This window comes from Zalophus californianus, chromosome 7 (genome assembly GCF_009762305.2).
Source record: "Zalophus californianus isolate mZalCal1 chromosome 7, mZalCal1.pri.v2, whole genome shotgun sequence".
Lineage (NCBI taxonomy): Eukaryota > Metazoa > Chordata > Mammalia > Carnivora > Otariidae > Zalophus > Zalophus californianus.
This window is the reverse complement of record NC_045601.1, coordinates 103,509,792-103,529,596: the sequence shown is the minus strand read 5'-3', so window position 1 is coordinate 103,529,596 and position 19,805 is coordinate 103,509,792. Positions and strand designations below refer to the sequence as shown.

The following is a 19,805-nucleotide window of genomic DNA, read 5'->3' as shown; positions in this document are numbered from 1 at the left end:
TTGAATTCTAAGCTGGCAAAATAGGTTTTAGTACATAATTCAACATATTGCCTGAAATGGAAGTCTTGAGGTGTTGTCTTCTTTACATCTTTGCTCAGGAGTGTTCTCTTCTTCCTCTGAGCCAATAAAAGGAACGCAGAGTAAAAAATTTAATGAAATTGAAATGTAATAAAAAGTTGTAGTTTTCCAATTCATATGCTGGCTATGGATAGTCAGTATTGTTCATATTACAGAGAGATTTGGAAATCCGTATTCAAAATACGCTTTTAAATTATGTGCTCTGGAATTTTGGTATAGTACAGTTGAGTGTGGAATTAAAATCAAGATCTGTGTGTTTAAGACTCATTTCACGGCAGTTATTATTGGAGGTACTGAACTCAAATGCCTTTTCATCTGTGATACAATCTGTAGCGCATAGACTCTTGAGTTGAAAGCTGTGGCAGGACTCTATTGTATTATATATTTAGTATGCTTACCAGAAAGAAAACAGTACTTGTCTCTATTAGAGTTCGACAAAGAATCATTCCAGTTTGAACCTAAAAATAATCTTGACCTCTTAAGAAGTAGCAAATATACACAAACAATGAATCATGGTACACTACATCAAAAACTAATGATGTAATGAATGGTGACTAACATAATAAAATAAAATTTTAAAAAAAGAAGTAGCAAATATTCGTTATTATACTTAACCCACACATGAAACAGATTTTTAATCAAATGTTAAACACGCATTAACAGTTTGCAAAATCAGTATATATATATGTGAGGCACCTGGCTTCTGCCGATCACTAGGAAGATTAATTTTTTTTGTTTACTTTTTTTTCTGTTTCAAATGATATTCTGACAATTGCTAGTTGACTAGTTAATATGCATGATAATGAGATTGTAACCATTCAGAGACTTAGAAAATGAGCATAATGTGTTGATTAGAAAAGGGAAGGTGATTCCAGGACACAGAAAGAGAATGTGAAAAGAATGAGAGAAAGCATAACATACTCAGGAAATGGCTATAGGTAACTAAAAGAATTGTAAGAAATCAAGCTAGAAATCAAGAAAGGTAGCTTGGTACAGTTGTTTTTGGTCTTGGTGGTATATCAGGATTTACATGGGTGTCTTTTAAAAATACGCTGATGCCAAGGATCCTCTTCCAGAATTTTTATAGGGTAGAACTCATTGTAGTATTTTTAAAGCTCTCCACGGGATTCTGATCTGAAGACAAAATTAATAATCACTTGTGTGATTCATAAAAGGTGTTTCAGTGCTATGGCAAAGAGTTGTATTTAGCTATTTATATCTTGCCCTGCTCCAAAAAAGATTTAAAGTAATAAGGGTTTCAGAGTTTATGTTATGGAAATAAAGTGTGTATGTGCATGTTTCATACAAATATGTGTCAGTCGTGTTATGACTCACGGGACATGAACTTATTACTGTGTTTGAATACTTCGTGTTGCATTTGGGAAAAAAACTTTAGCTTATAGTATAGTCTCGAAAGAAGACCTGACCACATTAGCCTTAGTTTAGCCTACCAGATTTTGAGGGATCTTGCCCCCTGTCGGGTGTTCTAATATGTTCCATACTTCTCTTTACTTGTTGACTGTGTGTTGTAGGGTCCCCCCATCTGTAATGTTCATAGGATGAGTTTTTTTCCCCTCCCAGTTACGTGGTATGAGTACCCTTTCCTTAGAATCCCATCTTTGTCTTGCACTCCCCTCAGAATCTTCTTATATGTGGTTCCTTCTCATTTTTCAGATTCTAGCTTAAAATGTCCAATTTAATGTCACCTCCTAGACATTAGTCTTTTCTTAATTGCTCTAAAAGTAGATATTTCTCAGTATTGTCACCTATTAGTTTAGATATTTTGTGCATATTTTTTTTTCCTACATTTGACTAAACCTCATGGGGTCAAGGTGTAGGGTCCGTGTCTGTGTGTGTGTGAATTTTATTCGACATTGGTTCTATGGTTTCTTGCAAAGTAAGTATATAATGCATAAGGAATACTCAGTATAATAATTGTGTAATAATACACAATATTTTTAAAAACTGGTGTGACATGTTCAGATATGTTTTTCTGAAACTGTTCTATTGCTATTATTTGAATAGATGTGGTGGTGGTGTGGATAAAAAGGAAATTGGAATGTTTTAAGAGCAAAGACTGTTTCAAACTGAAACAATAGGGAAACAGTCTGATGTAATTGGAAGTCTAGAGGGAGGAGTCATATGACCCCCCCCAGCGAATAATTTCATTTTGGACCTGGATTATATCTCTCTCCATTTGCCATCCTTAGTGTCTACTTTGTCTTCAGATTGGTTTCCCTTGAGGTCACAAGAATGCTGACTGTGACAATCAGGGCAACTTGCTATCTTGTCCATTTGATAGGAAAGAGAGGAAAACCTCTCCAGAACCATAGAATGTAAGTCTTTTTCAGTTTCTTGGACGAATTTTGGGTACATGTTCAATTCCAGACCAATAAGTCTTATAAAATGAATGTTGTGCACTTACTAGCTTGGTATAATCATATGAAGGTATGATAGATTTGAGTTAATCAACTATATTATCTGCTAGAGATGTTGACACATACTTAGGCTCTACCATAAGAAAGGTGGCTTAGGTTTTATATTAGTACATCTTGGTTGACTAAATCCCAAGGGTTGTGAGGATGGGGAAATGAGGTATGAATTATAAAATAAAGACAGTTTCTGGTGGAAAATACATATAGTTCAGCTTTTGACTTGGAATTTGATATGGATATAGGAAATATGGGATGAATCTTGGCTGAGAGTTTGTATTAAGCATTTATTTATAAGGTGCTGTCTTGGAACTTAGCTATTAAATGTATGGATACGGGTAATGTGTTCAAGAAGGTTGCTTAAAATGAGAATAGGAAGAGGGTTCAGCATGGAGTCTTAGAATCTGTGTACATTTAAGAAGTTGTTAGATGAACTGGAACTCTTGAAGAAGACTGATGAGTGACCATACAGGCAGGCAGAGAATGATCTGAGTGAGAACAACTAGTAGGGTTGTATGAAATATATACATATATACTAGATGTAGAAGAGCTGTGAAGGGTACAGGAAATTATAGGGTCAAGATCTAGGAGAGGAGGGGAGCCCACTAGAGTAAGTCCAGCATTTGAGCCTGTGTTTCCTTTTGAGGCATTTGCCAATTCGGAAAGTGGTAGCTGAACCTGTGAAAAGAACTTTCAATATATTTTAGGGTTTGAGAGACAAAAATTAAGAGTTCAGGGCCCAGATAAAAGGAGATACCTTAATAAACTCCTGGACTTTAAGATTTTATTTATTTATTGGACAGAGCGCGCAAGTGGAAAGAAGAGCAGAGGGAGAGGGACAGACACCAACTCTATGCTGAATGCAGAGCCTGAGGTAGGGCTTGATCCCACAACCCTGAGATCATGATCTGAGGCCAAAATCATGAGTCTGATGCTTAACCGACTGAGCCATCCAGGTGCCCCTCCCATATAACTTTTGACTCACCAAAAACAACCAATAGCCTACTGTTCACCAGAAGTCTTACTGATAACATAAACAGTCAACTAACACATATTTTGCATTATATATTGTATTCTTATAGTAAAGTAAGCTAAAGAGAAAATGTTATTAAGAAAATGAGAATGTTAAGGAAGAAGAAATACATTTACAACACTGTATTAAAAAAATCTGTGTGTAGGTAGGCCTGGACAATTCAAACATGTTGTACATACATATATTCATATATATGTGTGGGAATATGTGGTGGTATTTTCAAAAGAAATTACTGAATTAAAGCTTAACAGTGGAAAAAAAGATCTTAAGAGGTATTGAATACAGTGAAAAGTTTCAATGTACATGCAGTTGAAGATCCAGATGGGGAGGAGAGAACAGGGACTAGAAACCTTATTTGAAGATACAGTGGTTTCTAGACTTCCAAAAATGATGAAAAGCAAAAAGCCACAGAATCAAGAAATAATACGGAGCCCAGCCTGGATATATACAAAACAAAAAACAAAAAACAAAACCTCCATACACTCATTATAGTCATGCTGCTATAAACAAAAAATAAAATAATACTGAAAGCAGCCAGGGAACAAGACACATTAACTTTAGAGGAACAAAAATAAGGCTGACAGTTGCTTCTCAGTGGAAAAAAAAATTGAAGCCAGAAGACAATGGAATGATGTCACCAAAGTGTTGAAGGAAATAACTGCTGACCTAGAAGTATAATGCCAGTGAAGATATCTTCAGAAAAAAAGGTGAAATAAAAACATTTTTAGGCCAGTCAAATCTTAGAGAATTTATCACTGGCATGCTAGTACTATAGGCAGAATGGAAATGATTCCAAATGTCAACCTGGAGAAACAGCAAGAGCAACAGAAAAGTTTAAATAGGTAAATCTAAATATTGACTGTAAGAAACAATATATTCTGGGCTTTTATAGATATAAAAGTGCAACAAGACAGTAGGGTATAAATGGAGTGAAAGTGTTAGGGCAGTAGAAAAATTTATATATACGTGAAAGGATTTGTCCTGTAATCTCTAGGCAATTATAAAAAATAGAATAATGTATAAATAAGATAATAGGAGAATGTGGAATAACAAAAATACAAAAAGGCAAGAAAGAAAAAAATGAAATGGACCAAGCCAGAAAAAAATAATACTCGGTAATTATTTTACTCAGTAAAATACCCTCTTACCCAGCACTGGCACTCCTAGTTATATATCCACAGAAAATGTAAATGGACTAAAGATTCCATTTAAAAGAAAAATTATTAGACTCAAAAAAAAAAAATCCAACCATCGTCTGCTAACAAGAGACATATCTTAATGAGAAGAATTCAGGAATGATAAAAGGCAAATTTTTTAGGCAAATGCCTAAAAAAAAAATGCTGGCCTAACTATATTAATAGCTGACAAAGTAGACAGGATAGCAAGAAGCTTATTAAGAGGGACATTTAATTAAGGCCATGTGATTTATAAAGAGAAGTTGTTTTTGCAGTAAAGATGGAGTAAATGATACTGATATTCATATAAGAACTAAGTCTTAATCTCTATCTCACATAGTACATAAATTTGAATCCAGAAATAGGTATTTGCCTTATGACCAAAGTTGCACTGTAAAGAAGTGATAAAGGGCATTCTTCAGTAAATAAAACTTAAACCTTACACCTACTTTATAATACCTTATACCTACCTAGCTATCTTACAGTAGGCACAAAAGTTCCAAGTGGATGATGGCTCCACAAATTTTCTGCAAGATACTATAAACCAGTATTTCTGTGTCCTTGGAGTTGGGAACTATTTCTTTAACAGGATATATAAGACATTACTGTAAGACAAAAGATTGACTTTTTGGACTACATTAAAATTAGGAATGTCTTTTACAAAGACACCACATGGGGGATAAAAAGTTATGTCACAGAGAAGGAAATGATTTTTTACAACACAGATAAATGACAGAGTACTTATATATTCAGAACATATAAAGAATTTCTACAGATCAGTAAGAAAAAGCTTGATAAAATGCAGCTAAGAGCATTGAATATGATACTTCATCAAAGTATGAAGTTACTCAATTTCATTACTCAGCAAGGAAATACAATTTAAAGCAAAGTAAGAGTCTCACCAAAATGGGTGAAGTTTTGCAAAGGAGACTAACAATACCAAATGTTGGTGAGGATTCAGATTAGCAGAACTCCCATACACTGTTGGTGGGAATGCAAATTGTTATATCTAATCTGGAGGACTTAAGTTGAATATATTCATACCCTCTTACCCAGCACTGGCACTCCTAGTTATATATCCAGCAGAAATATGCTGTGTGTATGTACCAAAGATTCAAATAAGAAAGTTTATCATAGCATTATTTATATTGGCTCTTATTTGGGAACAACACGAATCTTCATTCACAGTTGAATGGATAAATAGATTGAAGTATATTCACATGACAAGCAAGATACTGTGCAACAACTTGAATCTTAGGATTTTACTGATGTGCAGAAGTGATCTATATAGGGTTAGAAGCCACCTTTGGGTGGGAGCAGTTGTGTAGGAATTGGAAAGGGGCATGATGGGAACTTATTGTGGCTAATGTTCAGTTCTTGGCCTGAGTGGTGGTTATTCATGTGTGTTCATGTGATGATAATTTCTTGAGCTTTGTACTTACACTTCTGAAAGTATGTTATGCTTCAGTTTAGGTTATTTCAGTGAGATTAATATGGGTAGATTTTTTTTGTCCTTAAGTTTTCTAGAAATGTTAGGAAAATAGATTCAATTAAGAATACATTTGCGGGGCACCTGGGTGGATGGGTTGGTTAAGCATCTGACTCTTGGTTTCTGCTCAGGTCATGATCTCAGGGTCATGAGGTCGAGCCCTGTGTTGGGTTCCACGCTGGGTGTGGAGCCTGCTTGAGATTTTCTCTCTCCTCCTCTCCTTATACCACATGTGCACAAGTGTGTGCTTTCTCTCTCTCAAAAATAAATTCATTTGCTACTTTTTAGATAGTACTGTGTTTTGCTCTAACACATCTTTGAGTAACAATTGATAAAGAATGGATTTGATTTTTTTCAGTCTGAATTTATGCATTCGTAATCCATTCATGCTTTGGTGCCAGTATAATTATTTTATTTTTCTATTTTTTTAAATAATTTGAGTATCATTGACACACAATGTTACATTAATTTCAGGTGTGCAACATAGTGACTCAACACATTTATACATTATGCTATAATCACCACATATGTGGCTACCGTCTGTTTCCATACTTTACTATAGTGTTTCTCGTTTTTGTAACTTACCCGCTCTATAACGGAAGGCTGTATTTCCCAGTCATCTTCCATTTTGCCCAACCCCCCACACCCCTCCCCTCTTTGCAACCATCAGTTTGTTCTCTGTATTTATAGGTTTGATTCTGCTTTTTGTTTATTCATTTGTTATTGTTTTAAATTCCACTTATGAGTAAAATCATAAAGTATTTGTCTTCCTCAGTCTGACTTATTTCACTTAGCATAATACTCTCTAGGTTCATGCATGTTATCTCAAATGGCATCATCTTATCCTTTTTTATAAGTGTGATATTCCTCTGTGTGTGTGTGTGTGTGTGTGTGTGTATACATATGTACACCTCCCCCCCATCTTCCATATTCATTTGTCTATTGATGGACACTTAGGTTGTTGCTTCCATATCTTGGCTATTGTAAATAATGCAGTGATAAACATAGGGTGCATATATCTTTTAAAATTAGTGTTTTTGTTTTGTTTGGGTAAGTACCTAGTAGTGGAATTATTAGATCATATGGTATTTCCATTTTTAATTTTTTGAGAATTGTTTTTCTACTCTTATTCATGCAGTGGGGAACTAATCCTCATCTGAATTAACAAATGGATGAATTTATTACATATAGTGTTGGTAATATATTTTTATATTCTGTAGTAAATACGATAGGGCATATTTCAGTTATTTTGCTGTATTTTGTTAGCTGCCATATATTTTAGCTGCTTTCAGTTAAAAATTTTCTCCATACACTTATGATCTTTTCTCTGTCTTAAATTATAACTTCTGTACCTTACATATTTCTTCCTTTGGGCATTTGAAAAACTAACAAGATGTTTTTTCTTTAGTCTAAATTTCCTCTTGGTTTTGGTGAATTTCTAGCTAAACTAAAATTCCTTGCATAGTTGGATATCCACATATAAAAGAATGAAGTTGAACCCTTACCTCATACCATATACAAAATTTGACTAAAAATAGATCATTCACCTAAATATGAGGGGTATAAAACTAAAACTCTTAGAAGAAAACATAGGGCTAAATCTTCATGGCCTTGGGTTTGGTGATGGATTCTTAGATATGACACCAAAAGCTCAGACAACAAAAGAAAGGAATGGTTAAATTGTAATTCATTAAAATTAAAAACTTTGGTGCAGCGAAGGACATAATGAAGAAAGTAAAAAGATACACCACAGAATGGGAGGAAATACTTGCAAATCCTATATCCAGTATCAGGAATATATAACAGGTTTGGTGTTCTGATATACAAAGAGTTATAACAACTCAGCAGCAAAAAGTCCAGAAGTGGGCAAAGGATTGAAATAGACTTTTTTTTTTTTTTAAGAAGATTTTATTTATTTATTTGCTAGAGACACAGCGAGAAAAGGAACACAAGCAGGAGGAGTGGGAGAGGGAGAAGCAGGCTTCCCGTGGAGCAGGGAGCCCCATGTGGGGCTCGATCCTGGGACTCCAGGATCATGACTTGAGCCGAAGGCAGACGCTTAACGCCTGAGCCACCTAGGCGCCCCAAATAGACATTTTTCTAAAGGAGATGTGCAAATGACTAATGAGCACATGACAAGATGTGCAGTATCATTAATTATTAGGGAAATATAAACCAAAACCACAATGAGTTGCTTCATACTCTCTAGGATGGCTATAATAATAATAAAAATGAAAAATAATAATTGTTGACAAGGATGTGGAGAAAATAGACCTCTCATACACTACTGATGAGAATGTAAAATGTTTCAGCTGCTGTGAAAAACAGTTTGGTAATTCCTCAAAAGGTTAAACATAGAATTACTGTGTGATCCTAGACATATACACAAAAGAATGGAAAACAGATATTCAAACAAATATTTGTATGTAAATGTTTATAGCAGCATTGTTCATAATAGCCAAGAGGTTGAAAAAACCCATATGCCCATCAACAGATGAATGAGGTGTGCTATATACATATAGTGGATGTTATGTAATCACAAAAAGAATGAAATAATGATACATGCTACACTGAGAATGAGCCTTGACAACATTACGCTCTTGTGAAATGAGCCAGACACAGAATGTTATATGAGTCCATGTTTATGACATGCCCAGAATACCAAATCTGTAGAGACAGAAGGCAGGTTGGTGGTTGCCAGGAGATGGGTACAGGAGGAAATGGGGAGTAACTGAACAGTGGGAACCAGACTCTTCTTTTGGTGTGATAAAAGAGTTTTGGAACTTGATAGAGGTGGTGGTTGCAGAACATTGTGAATTTACTAAATGGCACTGAATTGTTCACTTTAAATTGTTAGGTAAATTTCACCTCAGTAAAGGTAGATAAAACCTAGTTCCCAAATACATTGCCATCATATATAATAAATCAACATACTATTGTTGATTTAGTCATGGCAATACCAGAAATGATGAACTTAGTTTTATCACCTTTGATTTCCATGAATATTTAAATGTGTTCTTTTATTTTAGAAAAAACTACAGCGTTGACTTGATTTCAAGCTTTTAGTTACATATCTGTTAAAAGAAGTATGTTCAGTTAATCAGTGAACTTCTATTTAGCCTTCAATATTTTTCCTGATATTTTATATAAAACAGGTTTCTTAACATTTTCTAGAGATTTGGTTGACTATTATAAATGATACAGATAGCTCTTTTGGCTTGTAGTTAGAATTGGATGGTATTATTATGATGTAATTATATGATGCATTGTTTATTTTGAGGCCATATGAAAGTGGATTTTTGTACAACATGATGACCATGGGTTTAATAGACTTGTTATATTTTCAAATGATCCAAGGAAGCTATACATAAATGATAAAACTGAAACAATGGTAATTTGTATTTTCATTGTTGTTATATTAAATTTATTTTGAACCAGGGTTTACCCATGGCTTGCATGTTTGTTCAAGATTCATAGTCACCAGTTTCTGATTGATATGAAATCTCATGAAATTATTTGTGGTCCTGTGATAGACATTCTTTACAAAGACCAAATAAATTTTGAAAATTACTCAGTATTGCACTTAAGAGCTTCTTATTTTTGCATATGACACATTTTTGCTGACTGCTATATCATGAATATCTAGTATGTGTGTACCTGTGTCAGTCAAAAAAAAAAATCTGTTTTGCCCATTCCTCTACCCATTTCCCCTCTGGCAACCACCAGTTTGTTCTCCGTGTTTAAGAGTCACATGTGTGTGTCAATTTTAATATTTGTTCTTAGTACCTTGAAAGATCAGGAACCAAGTGTGTCATTGTGTATAGTACCATGCCTTTTTGATGATAAAATTGTTTTTATTAACATGGCTTAAAATCGTTCCCAGTGTTGTTTATTTCCAGCATATTTCCTTATCTAGTTCATAGAATTATTTTTTTTAAAAAGATTTTATTTATTTATTTGACAGAGAGACACACAGTGAAAGAGGGAACACAAGCAGGGGGAGTGGGAGAGGGAGAAGCAGGCTTCCCGCAGAGCCGGGAACTTGATGTGGGGCTCAATCCCAGGACCCTGGGATCATGACCTGAGCCAAAGGCAGACGCTCAATGATTGAGCCACCCAGGCACCCCTAGTTCATAGAATTATTAATGGTGTTAATAAACTGGAAACAATGAAATTGTGTTAATATATTCCGAGTACAATTGTGAGGATTATAAATATAAGCCTGTAATTTTCTCATCTGTGACTAGTCAAGCTAGCCTGCTTTTGTTAACATTGGGTGTTTTCCTTTATCATTGTGATTATTTTTAAATAAGTATGTTAAATGTCACTAGTTTCCTATACTTCAGTCTCAGCAAATGGTCTGGATTTAAGCATAGATAATATTGTCCTCTGCTTAGAGTAAAATCATATGTGATTATATATAGTATACCGCCTCTAAAAACAAAGGATGCTGAGAAGACATTAAGAACTGGGCATTATTTGTTGCTCGGAAGCTTATTAGTGGTCCTCCTTCCCACCAAAGTAAGCTTTTTTAGATATTTAAGCTTACTAAATTATAACTTTAAAACAGTGAACACATAAACAGATAATGTCTCTCTGTTTCACACATTTTCAGCCTGATGTGAGTTGTAAGAAATAGAAAAACCTAAATAATTTTGATTGTTAATAACTTGTTAAATATTTTTAAATAACCAGATGAAAAATCAGTACTGGAACAGAAACCTTCTAAACCAGCCGCTCCACAAGTCCCACCTAAGAAGCCTACTCCACCCACCAAAGCCAATAATTTATTGAGATCTCCTGGAACAGTATACCCAAAGCGACCTGAAAAACCAGTCCCTCCACCACCTCCTATAGCCAGGTAAGTTTTACCTAATTTTAATTTAGGTAATTTTAATTTAGTTAACTTACCTAATTTAGTTTATTGGTTACCTGCCTTTGACATAAATGCTTTTCTTTTTTTTCTTTTTTAAAAGATTTTATTTATTTATTTGACAGAGACACAGCGAGAGAGGGAACACAAGCAGGGGGAATGGGAGAGGGAGAAGCAGGCTTCCCACTGAGCAAGGAGCCCGATGTGGGGCTCCATCCCAGGACCCTGGGATCATGACCTGAGCCGAAGGCAGACGCTTAACAACTGAGCCACCCAGGCGCCCCTGTATTGCTTTTCTAAATGTCAAAATAATTTTTAAAGTACTTGTTTTCCAGATTTTTTCTATAGACTATAATGATTCTCTGTTAAATGATTTATATTCATACCAGGTAAATACATACCTATTAGGCTGTTTTTACATTTCTGATTTTATTGTGTTTAGTGTTATTGTGGAGGTGTATGTTTATGGAAATAATTTTGTGGACAGAAAGAAAAATTATTGTGCTATAACATCTTTAGTGTCATTAATTCACAGTGTAAAAAAATGGTTATGATTCACATACAAGTGATTTGTACATATGTTTGATTTTCTCATTTCAGGATTAATGGGGAAGTTTCTACCAATTCATCAAAATTTGAAACTGAGCCAGTGTCAAAACCAAAGCTAGATTCTGAACAGTTACCACTTAGACCAAAATCAGTAGACCTAGATTCATTTACATTTAGGAGCTCTAAAGAAACAGGTAAGTTAACATGTAGAAGGGTGGTACACTTAAAAAAAAAGTTGCCAATACAGTTTTCAGAAACTAAGAAACTTGTGTATGCATTTTATGTGTGGATAGATAGAGTAGAAATTAATTAAAATTTGTTTAAAATCTATGAAGCCAAAAGAGAAAAATAAAACTAAAAGAAGATAAATGAGCAAAATACTTGATTCATGTAAGGACTGAGAAATGAGTTAAAAGATCATTTATCATATATTCTGTCCCCTTGTAATGCAATGTCCATACTAAGGCAGATATGAATACATTTTAGTTTTAAAAGTTTAAGAATAAAGAGATAACACAGATTATCAGTGCCCAGCACGAGATTATATTGAAGATTATTTTTACTTCTTTACTTTATCTCAAGATACTTTTGTTTCTAATTCAGGAAAATACACTTTTTATGTCTCTCTCTCTTTGTGTATGTGTATCAGCAGGCTTTACTTCTTTAGTTAAATGTTGTTCCTTAAGTTTTAGGACTGATTTTTCAACTCATCTATCATCTTTGTCTCCTGGTCTTTTATACCTCTTAGTTGTAAAATGGAAAACCTGAAACAGCAGTTTTGATAAAGGTCTCAATATTAAAAGCATAGCACAATCATTACTTTGTAGTAATGATTATTGTATAGTACCTTGCATTTTGTTTTAGTTTTTTTTTTTTTTACATTTTCAAAGCACTTTCTCATATATATTCTTATTTTATCTTAATAGTAACTCTAAAAGGCAGACGCTATTTTGCTTCTAAAGAAATTAAGCTATAGACGCATCAAGTGTCCAAGATGACATAAAGCAGAAGAGAACTTTTTAAGTCCCCTTTATATAAATGCTCATGATATTCTTTTAAAAGTGTTAATGTCTTCGTGTTAACATTTCATATTTATATTCAGACTTAAAGGCCAATTATACTCAGGGTTTTTTTTTGTCACTGTATTGTAAGATACGCTACTTACTACCTTTTGAAAACTGTTAGGTGATTTTATTATTTTCTTGAATTGTCATTTTGCCAATACAAAAGCTCTGACCTACACATGTTCTCCTTCAGTTTTTTAATTTGAATGTTTTATAGACCCTTTCATCATATATTTGGATCCTGCCTGCTCTGGATGAAGCCATATTCATTAATAATTTCTGGAAAATGAGATGTTGATTGTATTTTGGAGACAATTCACTCAGTTATATTTAGTGTGTTGTATCTGGTGAAAATTGTTATTTACTGTTAGTGAAATAAAAACAAAAAAATGTTCCTTATAGAAGGTTTTTAAAAAATATCCTTTAGGGGCATCTGGGTGGCTCAGTTGATTAAGCGACTGCCTTCAGCTCAGGTCATGATCTCAGAGTCCTGAGATCAAGCCCCACATTGGGCTCCCTACTCTTTGGGGAACCTGCTTCTCCCTCTCCCTCTGCTGTTCCCGCTGCTTGTGCTCTCTCTCTCTCTCGCTCAAATAAATAAAATCTTAAAAAAAAAAAAAAGAAGTAACACATGTAATAATGTCAAACTATTGGTGGTTTGTAAAGTTTGATTTTTTTTACTCTTTTTGGTCCCAATTTTTACTTTTATCCATATCCATTATTTACTCGTCATTAAAAAACAAATAGGTCTTATGAAACAGGGTTTGCAAATTCCTAATTTCTGTTTTGTGTTTTTTTCTTCTTCAAATGAATAAGGAAGTGATTTAGAGAAGCTGAGACATGTAAGGACAGAAAACTAACAGCTAACTTCCATACTGCTGTCCTTTATTCCTTTGACTATCAGGCTGCCTGCCTTTGGTGTACTACACTTAACACCCAGTTAAGTTCAGGAAATACACAAAGCATACCACAGAGATAATTGAGAGTTCCATCCCAGACCACTGCAATAAAACAAATATTAAAGTGAGTCAAATGAATTTTTTGGTTTCCCATGCGTATAAAAGTTACATTTAGACTATGCTATATTAAGTGTGCATTAGCATTGTGATTAAAAAAATGTACATACTTTAAAAAATAATTTTATTGCTAAAAAATGGTAACCATCATCTGAACTTTTAGCAAGTCATAATCTTTTTGTTGGTGGAGGGTCTTGTCTTAATGCTAATGGCTGCTGACTGATCAGGGTGGTGGCTGATGAAGGTTGGGGGTGGCTGTGGCAATTTCTAAAATAAGACAACAATGAAGTTTGCCACGTCAATGGACTCTTCCTTTCATGAACAGTTTCTTTGTAGCATGTGATACTGTTTGATAACATTTTACTTACAGTAGCACTTTTTTCTAATTGAAGTCAGTCCTCTCAAACCCTGCCTCTGCTTTGTCAACTGTGTTTATCTACTATTCTATATGTTTTATTGTCATTTCAACAATTTTCATAGCATCTTCACCAAGAGTAGTTTCCATCTGAAGAAACCACTTTCTTTGCTCATCTTTAAAGTTTTATCATGAGATTATAGCAATTCAGTCACATCTTCAGTCTCCGCTTCTAATTCTAGTGCTCTTGGTATTTCCACCACATCTGCAGTCACTTCCTCCTCTGATGTCTTGAACCCCTCAAAGTAATCCGTGAAGGTTGGAATCATCTCCTTCTAAACTCATGTTTGACCTCTCCCATAAATCCCTAGTGTTCTTTTTTTTTTTTTTTAAGATTTTATTTATTTATTTGACAGAGACACAGAGAGAGAGAGAGAGGGAACACAAGCAGGGGGAGTGGGAGAGGGAGAAGCAGGCTCCCGCCGAGCAGGGAGCCCGATGCAGGGCTTGATCCCCGGACCCTGGGATCATGACCTGAGCCGAAGGCAGACGCTTAACGACAGAGCCACCCAGGCGCCCCAATCCCTAGTGTTCTTAATAGCAGCTAGAATCATAAATGCTTTTCAGAAGGTTTTTAATTTACTTTGTCAAAAGCCATCAGAGGAATCATTATCCATGGAAGCTGTAGTGTTATGAAATGTATTCCTTAAATAATAAGACTTGAAAGTCAGAAGAAAGTCACAATTACTCCTTAATCGGGCTACAGAATGGATGTTGTGTTAGCAGGCATGAAAACAAGATTAATCCTGTACATCTCCATCAGAGCTCTTGGGTAACAAGAACCTTCTGAGCAGTAGGTCTCAACAGTGGGATTAAAATATTGAGTAAACCGTGTTGTAAACAGATGTGCTGCTGTCCTTTTTTGTTGTTCCATTTATAGAGCACAGATTTAGCATAATTCTTAAGGGCCCTAGGAATTTCAGAATAGTAAATGAGCGTTGACTTTAGCTTTCACTAGCTGCAATTAGTCTCTAACAAGAGAGTCAGGCTGTCCTTAAAGCGTTGAGGCCAGGCATTGGTTTCTCCTCTCTGGCTATGAAAGTCCCAGATGGCATCTTCTTCCACTCTAAGGCTGTTTCATCTACATTGAAAATCTGTTGTTCAGTGAAGCAACCTTCATTGATTAGCTAGATCTTCTGTATAACTTGCTGTAGCTTCTGTATCAACACATAACTGCTTTCCCTTGCACTTTTATGTTATGGAGATGACTTCTTTCCTTAAACTCCGTGAACCAACCTCTGCTAGCTTCAGACTTTTTTTTTTTTTTTTTTTGCAGCTTTCCCACCTCTCTCAGCCTTCACAGAATTGAAGAGAGTTGGGGCCTTGCTCTGGATTAGGCTTTGGCTTAAGGGAATGAATGTGCCTGATTTGATTTTTTTTTTTATCCAGACTACTACTGAAACTTTCTCCCTATCAGCTTGTTTGCTTTCTGTAATTTATGTGTTCATTGGAGTAACACTTTTAATTTTCTTCACGATCTTTTCCTTTGCATTCACAATTTGGCTAACTGGTGCAAGAAGTGTAGCTTTTGGCCTATCTCGGTTTTCTGTATGCTTTCCTAACTAAACTTAATCATTTCTAGCTTTTGATTGCAAGTGAGATATGTGTGACTTTTCATTTTACTCCAACACCTAGAGGCCATTGTAGGGTTACAGATTGCCCCAATTTCAATGTATTGTGTCTGAGAGAATAGGGAGGCTTAAAGAGAGTGAGAGAAATGGGAAACAGCTTCACTGTGGAGCAGTCAGAACATATAGACCACTTACAAATTAAGTTAAACATCTTACGTGGGCACAGTTTGTTACGGTTACAATAGTAATATTAAAGATCACTGATCACAGATGACCATAACAAATATCATAGTAATGAAGAAGTTTGAAATATTGTGAGAATTACCAAAATGTGACAGATCTGCAGTGCTGTTGGAAAAATGGCATCGATAGACTTGCTCATCGCAGGGTTGCCGTCAACCTTCAATTTGTAAAAAAATGGAGTTGTCTGCAAAGCACAGTAAAATGAGAAATTTTATGTTTGTGTTCATATTACATAGGAAATATATATTGAGCGAGTGTTATATCCCATTACTATTTTAGGCACAAATAATATTCTAAGACAAAAGGCCTGACTGCTATAGCATATAGCTTATATTCTGAACTTCAACTCAGGTTATTACTCATTTCCATTTTTTTGGAATATTATGTTTTTAGTCTTTGTAGTGCAAAAGTGTTTAAACTCTTTTTTTGAGATATTGACACCTTAAAAAAACACTGTGTTCTGCATCAAATACAGCCTCAAATTTTGCATTAGGTTGAGGCATATTTTAATTTATATTTTTGGCACAGTTAGAGGTTTCAAATTTTTAAAATAGCATATGAACCTAGCCCTTTAACATGTTTCAGAAAGTTTAAAATATACATGAAAATCTTCTTAGAACAGTCTCATTATTACACAAAATAATAATTTCAGGTGATGATATAGTAAGCAAGTATACTTTGTTATTAAAAATGTAGGTTTTAAATTATTAGCTCATTTATCATTGTCTTGTTTTTGCACTTAAATGGTAATTGAATGATCCAATATGTCTATGATACCTATTAGAATACCTGACATGGAAGATGTTATAAAATGTTACTTCCCTTTTCCTTTCCTCTGTTGTTAATCTCATCTTATTCTGTTTCTGCTCTTCCCTGTAAAATAGGGTAGAAATTCCTGACACTATGCTCAGATACGATTATACTGTATATAAAGCCATTTATAAACTATTTTTAAAATAAATGTCCTTCAGTATATATTCTCATATATAAGATAGTACTATAAATTGCGTAGTTGTTAGAACATGTTTTAATTTTTTCCTCTCTTTTTCATTAAAAATTGGTTTAGAATAATCTCACTGCTACTACTGGTCAATTATAAAGTTCACATGGTCTAAATATTTCCAAAATAATAAGTTCTCTGGGACATAAAATTGGTTTACACATTAGTCTTAAAATACAAGATAGAAGATTTGGTGGTAACATACATATTACATTGAGAAAGCACAGCTGATGAAGTATTCTTAGAGTGTTATATTATCCTTTTTGATTGTTTTCTATGATAAATTCTTCTTGGGTTAAAAGGAAATTTTAGAGGTACATAATAGTATTTGATCCCAAAGCATTCATTGTTAAATAGTGAAACATTCTTTGCTTTGTTTGATAATCTATTTTTGTTTGAATTATGTTCTCAATGTTTATTCATTTATTTCTTCCAGAAAGAGTTTAAGGTGGAATTTTTCTAATAAGATGCTTACCTGTTGAGTGGTAGATACTATAAAAAATGAGTCTATATCTAAACTAGGATACAAAAACAAAACAAAACACACCCAAAAATATAGAATTTACCTGGAGAATTAAGAGCAGAGATTAAAATTATTATTTTCTTACAGTAATTGTCTTGATAATTCCTTTATAGCATCATATAAGGCATAATTGAAGATTCATCTATGGATTATGTGATTTTAAATGTATAAGTTGTATTTTTATAGTGAGATATTTAAAAATACTATTTGTCATGTTTTTCTTTTATTATAGAACTAAAATTGTCTCTTTCACTTAATTACTGTCATATGCTGAAGACTAAAACTTGACTGGAAGGTAGTTTAATTTTAGTTATAACTATATTAATGAGTTGTTAATATATTGATTTATTACTCTGACCTCTATAATTTTTTACTAAAACATCCTTTTGAAGCTGTCTTGGTGTTCAGTGAGTAATTTTTAAAAGGCTTCTTTCTACTTATAATATATTGAAATTAATACTAATCATTTTTTCTTTCCAAAGATAAATCTAAAATCTGATACACATGTGAGTTTAGATAAACTGCAGTAGGTATATGCTAAACATTGAAATGGTTCTATTCATTCTACAACTGTTCCTTTTTCCTGCTTTGTAAAATAATTTTTTTGATTTAGTCTTTTTTTCTAGACATTCCTATCCTTGACTTTTCTTTCCAGATTTTGTTTCCTAGCCTGTTTGCCATGTTTCCCTTCTTACGTGTCAGGAAATTATCCTACCTTTCTCCATTTTGGTAAGATGACAATTTATAAAAGAAATCAAAACAGTATATTCCATATAAATAGGTGGTGCACATTGATTTTTCTTTGTAATTGTACTAAAAGTGTACATGTTTGTCTGTCTATTCTAACCCTTTTGGTTTTCCATTTGAAAATAAAATGAAATTTATGTTGGAAAAATTTTCCTGATTAAAGATATTCTTTTGATAAAAGTTTTTTTTTAACTGAAAACCATAAAAGTCAGTTTATTTTCTACCAAAATTTGATATTTCATTTTGACTTTTTAAAAAATTTTGTGTCTTCTTAGGCAATGTATAGAAATGTAAATGGCTGGCAGAGTGGCAATATAATTGGAAGAGTTAAGTGATTGTCATTCCTTTCATGCCATGTGTACAGTATAAATCCACTCTTATTACTCTTAGGTAAATTTTAAACGTGTTCAAATATATCATGAGTCCAAAATGTGCACTGTTTTATTTTACTAACCTAATGGCTTACATGGAGGACCTGTGAAAGTTTTAGAATAGTAAAATTATTTGTCTTGGTGGTGTAGCCCAAAACTGGACATATGGAAGGCATTTTTACATGAGCATGGTCTATAATTTTATAAATCTACCTTTTATTTATCCTTTCAGTTTTATTTATCTTCATCCCTTCCTGTGTTTTTCTGTTTCTTTTTCTTTCTGCAAGTTGCTTAAATATGCATTTGAAAATAATCTTCACAGGCCAAAATTACTGAATTGTACTTTTCAAGGTTTTTTTTTTTTATAGGTTGCCAATGTACATTTATCAGTGTTAAAAGCAATTTTTAACCCTTCAAACTACAGCATATTTTTAACATTTTTTAAAATACTGATTTTCTTTATGAAATTTACAAATAAAATGAAATATTTAAAAGTATATTTAAACTCAAGGTCTTTCACATTATATAATGTGTTTTCCATTAAAGCCACTGTCTCTTATTATGGTTTGTTATATTTTATAATTATAAACAATTATCAAAAGACTCAAGACCAGAATTAAACTGAGCACATTTGATTGCCTTTTGTGATGTATTAGCCTGGTAAGCAGATGACTAGATATAAGATAGAATTCACAAAGTAATCCCACAATGGGAGGATGGAAAAGAATTAAGAGGTCAACAAATACTTAAATTTGTTACAAAACACATATTGCCAAACAGTGATAACTTTTCTTGTGTCTTACCTTTGTGCCCTTTTACTCTTAACATTTTTTTCTAAATTGATTACTTTGAATATGAAAATTGATAAATAAGCTTTTGAGGGCAGTAATAATAATAATTATCTTTAGATGTCTTTTAAGAAATAACAAATCACTGAGTTTGGATATCTAAATATTTGACAGAAATCATTATAAACATCTAAGCAATGGGAATGTGCAGAATTAATTCTGTATTTGGAAGACTAAACCAAAGATATCTGCTGCCATATCAAGTATCTCAACTGTGATTAATATCCCTAGTTTGGAATCTGGGCTAAAAGAAGATTATATTGACAGTGGAAGTGTCTGGAATTATCCTTAGGATTCTCGTATCACTTACAGATTTCTAGGTTTCAATAAAAATCACCTTTTTCAGCAAGGTTTTCTGGATCATCTAGAAAAAGGGAA

The 19,805-nt window shown here is 33.6% G+C and overlaps 1 protein-coding gene across 4 annotated transcripts in view; it reads left to right on the top strand.

Moving 5' to 3' along the window:
• The window catches only part of LOC113926392 (CD2 associated protein), a 133,314-nt gene that overhangs the window by 99,119 nt on the left and 14,390 nt on the right, over positions 1-19,805 (top strand). For all 4 annotated transcript variants that reach the window (XM_027601201.2, XM_027601203.2, XM_027601202.2 and 1 more), the window contains 2 exons: positions 10,903-11,068; positions 11,681-11,823. In XM_027601201.2, coding sequence (XP_027457002.1) covers positions 10,903-11,068; positions 11,681-11,823 — 309 coding nt within the window. The remainder of the gene's footprint in view (positions 1-10,902; positions 11,069-11,680; positions 11,824-19,805) is intronic.